The sequence below is a fragment of the Limulus polyphemus genome, unplaced genomic scaffold, assembly GCF_000517525.1.
Source record: "Limulus polyphemus unplaced genomic scaffold, Limulus_polyphemus-2.1.2 Scaffold1414, whole genome shotgun sequence".
NCBI lineage: Eukaryota > Metazoa > Arthropoda > Merostomata > Xiphosura > Limulidae > Limulus > Limulus polyphemus.
The window spans coordinates 178,193-182,503 of record NW_013667024.1 but is presented as its reverse complement, the minus strand read 5'-3'; the positions used below and the strand labels follow the sequence as shown (position 1 = coordinate 182,503).

Genomic DNA, 4,311 nt, shown 5'->3' with positions numbered 1-4,311 from the left:
ATCAAGTGGGCAATATGTAATGTATAACAACAACAAAAAAAAACATGATAAAGGTAGTGCTTATCAAGAAAAATAGGCAGAATTTAAATCGGGTGGAGTTTAGTTTAAAACTTAAACAAAGGAAGATTAAATTAAAGAACCAAGTGGGCAATATGTAATGTATAACAACAACAAAAAAAAACATGATAAAGGTAGTGCTTATCAAGAAAAATAGGCAGAATTTAAATCGGGTGGAGTTTAGTTTAAAACTTAAACAAAGGAAGATTAAATTAAAGAACCATATTGCCCACTTGTAATGTATAACAACAACAAAAAAAAACATGATAAATGTAGTGCTTATCAAGAAAAATAGGCAGAATTTAAATTGGGTGGAGTTTAGTTGAAAACTTAAACAAAAGAAGATTCAATTAAAGAATCAAATGGGCACTGTAATGTATATAAAAAAAAAACCATAAAAATGATGCTTAGCAAGAAAAGTAGGCAGAATTTAAATGTATAATCAAAAAAATTATGATCATCTTTAGCAAAGGATTCTGGTAAAACTCATTAACATGTCAAAAGAAACAAAATTAAAAAAAAATGTTAGGAAAGCAGATGAATTTGTTTAACATCTAAGTTTGTTTTTATTTTATTGGTTTACAGGATGAAATGACACAAGCTTTGGCTACTATGCGAGTCGACTATGATGCGATCCATCTGAAAAACTTGGAGAAGTCCAACAATAAGTTACTGAACAAGCGTAAAGCTCATAAAAAATAAATAGACCTCAGAAGAATTTGGTCAACTATCAGTTTCTTCCAGCTTATGCAAGCCCTCACAACATGTACACTTTGTTTAGTTTAATCATAGATAACCTAGCCAAAAATATTTGGGTCATTTATGAAAAAATTACATAAAGATGTGAGAAATGATAAGATATTCAATAGAAAATAATAATAAATTTTTTTTTTCACTTTTACAAGTATTTTTCCTGTTCAAGGATTGTTGTCTTTGCCATAGTTGTAGATACCTTACAATGTTATATAGTGTTTTAATGCATACAGATTTTTATTTTTCTTGACATTAGTAATTTCGATGTCGGAAGATCAACATAGTAGTAGTAGCAGCAGTAGTAGTGTGGGAACTTTGGTTATTAAAAAGTGCCTTAGTAGCCAACACTAGCAGGTTAGCCTTTTAGTTAAGTTGGTAGAGCACTCGCTTATAGTACAAGCAGTCCCAGGTTCATGTCCTGCTTACAGTAGATACAAAAAATTACATAACAGGCAAGGGTTTTAATAAGTTAGTTTAAAGGTTTACTCGCTGTCAAATCCTAACAACGTACTTTTTAACAACCCAAATTACATAGTTCACGTCACTTGTGAAAAGTGTATACTGTACACGAATGTTTTCTAATTTGTTTTTTCTTACATAAGCATTAGTTTATATAAGAAAGAACGTTTAAAATACTGGCTGGAATGAGAAATATAAAGTTTGAGGTATAAGTGTGGCTTATTGAGTTGTCAAAAATGTTCCTGTTGAGTGATGATTACAGTATTTGTTTCGATCAGCCAAAGTAACAGAATTGTTTTGAATCATGGAAGTGCTAATGTTTTATTGTTATATTCTTGCATATTATATTTATTATATATATATATATATATATAATTTTGTTTTATTTTTCTACAAGAATAGAAAGTATACAAGATAATGACAATTGATAGTTGAGCAGCAACGTAATAGTTTGCATACCAGATCTTGCTTATTTAGCTCTATGATTGGAAATAAATGTGGTGTCACCTTAAGGTTCAGAGATGTAAATGTTGAGAGTTTAAAATGTTTTTTTCCATCCTGTTACAATTTACTGAAATGTCAAAGATAACTCTAGAATTGATACTAGTTCTTTTTAGGCATGTCTTGTTAAAATTTGCTGACATTCCATGATGATGTAAACAAAATTACAGAAGTAAAAATCAAGATACCAAGTTTATTGGCTTTTTGCTAAATGTGGGCTAACATCAACCATATACAAAAGCACTGTGAGTTAATAGTGTTAATTTTTTTCTTTACATAAATGGTAATGATAACACTGATCAGGTATATTTTTGTAAATATTCTGGTTTAAGGAAGAAGTTAATATCTTTATAAATGTTGCTACATAAGGCTCTGTATCATTACATGGGCTTTAGATGTAGTAGAAGTGTAGTGTGGTTGAAATATTATACACTTTTTTACTTTCACCCAGAAGATCTTATTAATAATGAGGAATTAAGTATGGTATTTTCATTACCCAGGCAACAAATTAAGTAAGGTATGACACTGTGAAGAAATTACCATTTTGTATAAATTTTAAAACATTCAAGAAATATAAAAAGATTGGCAGACATTAATTATACCTAATGTTTATAATTAACATGTGAATCACTGTTGACTAGTTGTGAAAATTATCTATTTTCACATCAGGCAGTATTTTAAAACGTAAACCTGATAATTACATAATAAATAATATCTTGCTTGTTCTACAGAGGCGACTAAGCATTTTCATTAAAACTGAATGCTGTTCAATTTATAGAAAATTATTATTGAGAAAATATAGTTTACTGAGTTTGTAAAATCAAGAATTAACAAAATCAATTCAGTTAATAGTGAGTGTTTAAACAAATTATTATTGAGCAGATGGTTCTTTTTTTACTTTTTGTGCACAACTTCCTTTTATACAGGTTCTGAATTTTAACACAAAATGAAGGTTTTAATGTAAAAGAAGATTCAAATATTTAAGACATTTTGTTAAGTTAGCTTTTTTTTATTTGGTTCTTTATTTTCTGTGGATCCCAGCCAAATATAAGTTTGTACCAAATTCAGTGATTAGTTATTAATATTTAATAGGGTTTGTGATAGAATATGCTAGTTTTACATAAATATAACGGCATGTTAATGACCCACTTTGCCATGCTCCAGGACATCAGAAATTTTTTGTCCATTTTTATTCATTATTCTATTTCTGTTTGTTGAGAATTTTATCCCGAATGCCCTGAATTTGCCAAGTATTATTCTCACAGTGCCCTGTAAAAACTACATCATGCTCCAGGATGTACCATACAAGAGTTTACGGGATACCCCAAGATGTAATAGTTCTATGGTGCATGGCATAATGGGTCAAATGTAAGTATTCCCAGCATGCCCCAGGACATACCATGTAAGAGTTTACAGAATACCTCGGACATGGCATAAATGGATCAAAGGCAAGTTCTGATGGAGTATAGGGACATTATTCCCTAATGTTCAGGTTGTTTGGGCTTCAATTGCATGTATATAACGTTTCTATCTGCCTTTTATTTCAGGAGTCGACTCCAGCAATTGTTATGTATGATCAGTCACTTAAATCCAAAACTTGAATATGTAAATACATTAATTAGTTTTGTCTTTAAATAAAGGAATCAAAGTAGTATTCAGTTGTGTGCACTTGATAAATTACCATGTTTCTTGACAGCTTTTGTGCACAAGTGTAGAGCCTAAAAAAGTTCATAATTCTGAAGAATATTTTACAACTAGGTTTTGTAGTCTTTGTAAAGTGCAATAAATAAAATATACACATAACTATAGCCTGTCAAACCTAATTGGTTTACTAAAGACATTAAAGGAGAAAATTTTGGATCAATTTAGTTTAGGTCTGCTTATCTAAAGGTTCAGATGAAGGATGATTTCTCTATAGAAAGAGAATCTTATTGAACTTTACAAGATTATCCAAGAATGGGGTCAATAGAATTAAGGCCTCAGATTTCTTTTTGTTGTACCCCAAAAGACGAGAAAACCCAAGATTCGGATATGAGGGGGGGAGATGAGTTAAAATTCTAGTAGATATGTTTTATTTCTTTAACAGGGTGATTAGCTTATGGAATCATTTCCTATTGGCAATAGTGGTGATCAGCACTTTATGGAACATTTAGATCTATGAATTCCTGTAAAATGAATGATGGGTATCAAAATATTTTTCTTTTCCTCAGAAACAGCCTTGAAATACTAAATGTTCCATTGTTTTATGTATGTTATACATTATGTACAATATAATGGTTTGAATTTTTAAACATTTAAAAACTAATGCTGGAAGCAAGTTTTAATAGAATAATTTTCTGCTTGATTAAAAACAATTCACCAAAAGCGAGTAAGCGAAATCACTCATTTTCTTTGTAAAATACATAATAGACCCCAAAACTAATTAGTACTGGTAGTTGTAATATTTGATGGTATGTTTTGTGTGACTGATCCCTTTACCAACAGAAACACCCCCCTCCAGTGGTAAGTCTGAGTTCACGCTACTAAAAAAAACCGAGTTTC

At 30.2% G+C, this 4,311-nt stretch overlaps 1 protein-coding gene across 1 annotated transcript in view; it reads left to right on the top strand.

Moving 5' to 3' along the window:
- LOC106463465 (MAP kinase-activated protein kinase 2-like) overlaps positions 1-3,424 on the top strand; it is a 39,923-nt gene extending 36,499 nt beyond the window's left edge. Inside the window, exon 9 of the mRNA XM_022390955.1 lies at positions 617-3,424. Coding sequence (XP_022246663.1) covers positions 617-759 — 143 coding nt within the window. The 3' untranslated portion in view covers positions 760-3,424. The remainder of the gene's footprint in view (positions 1-616) is intronic.
- The last annotated feature ends 887 nt before the right edge of the window (positions 3,425-4,311 follow it).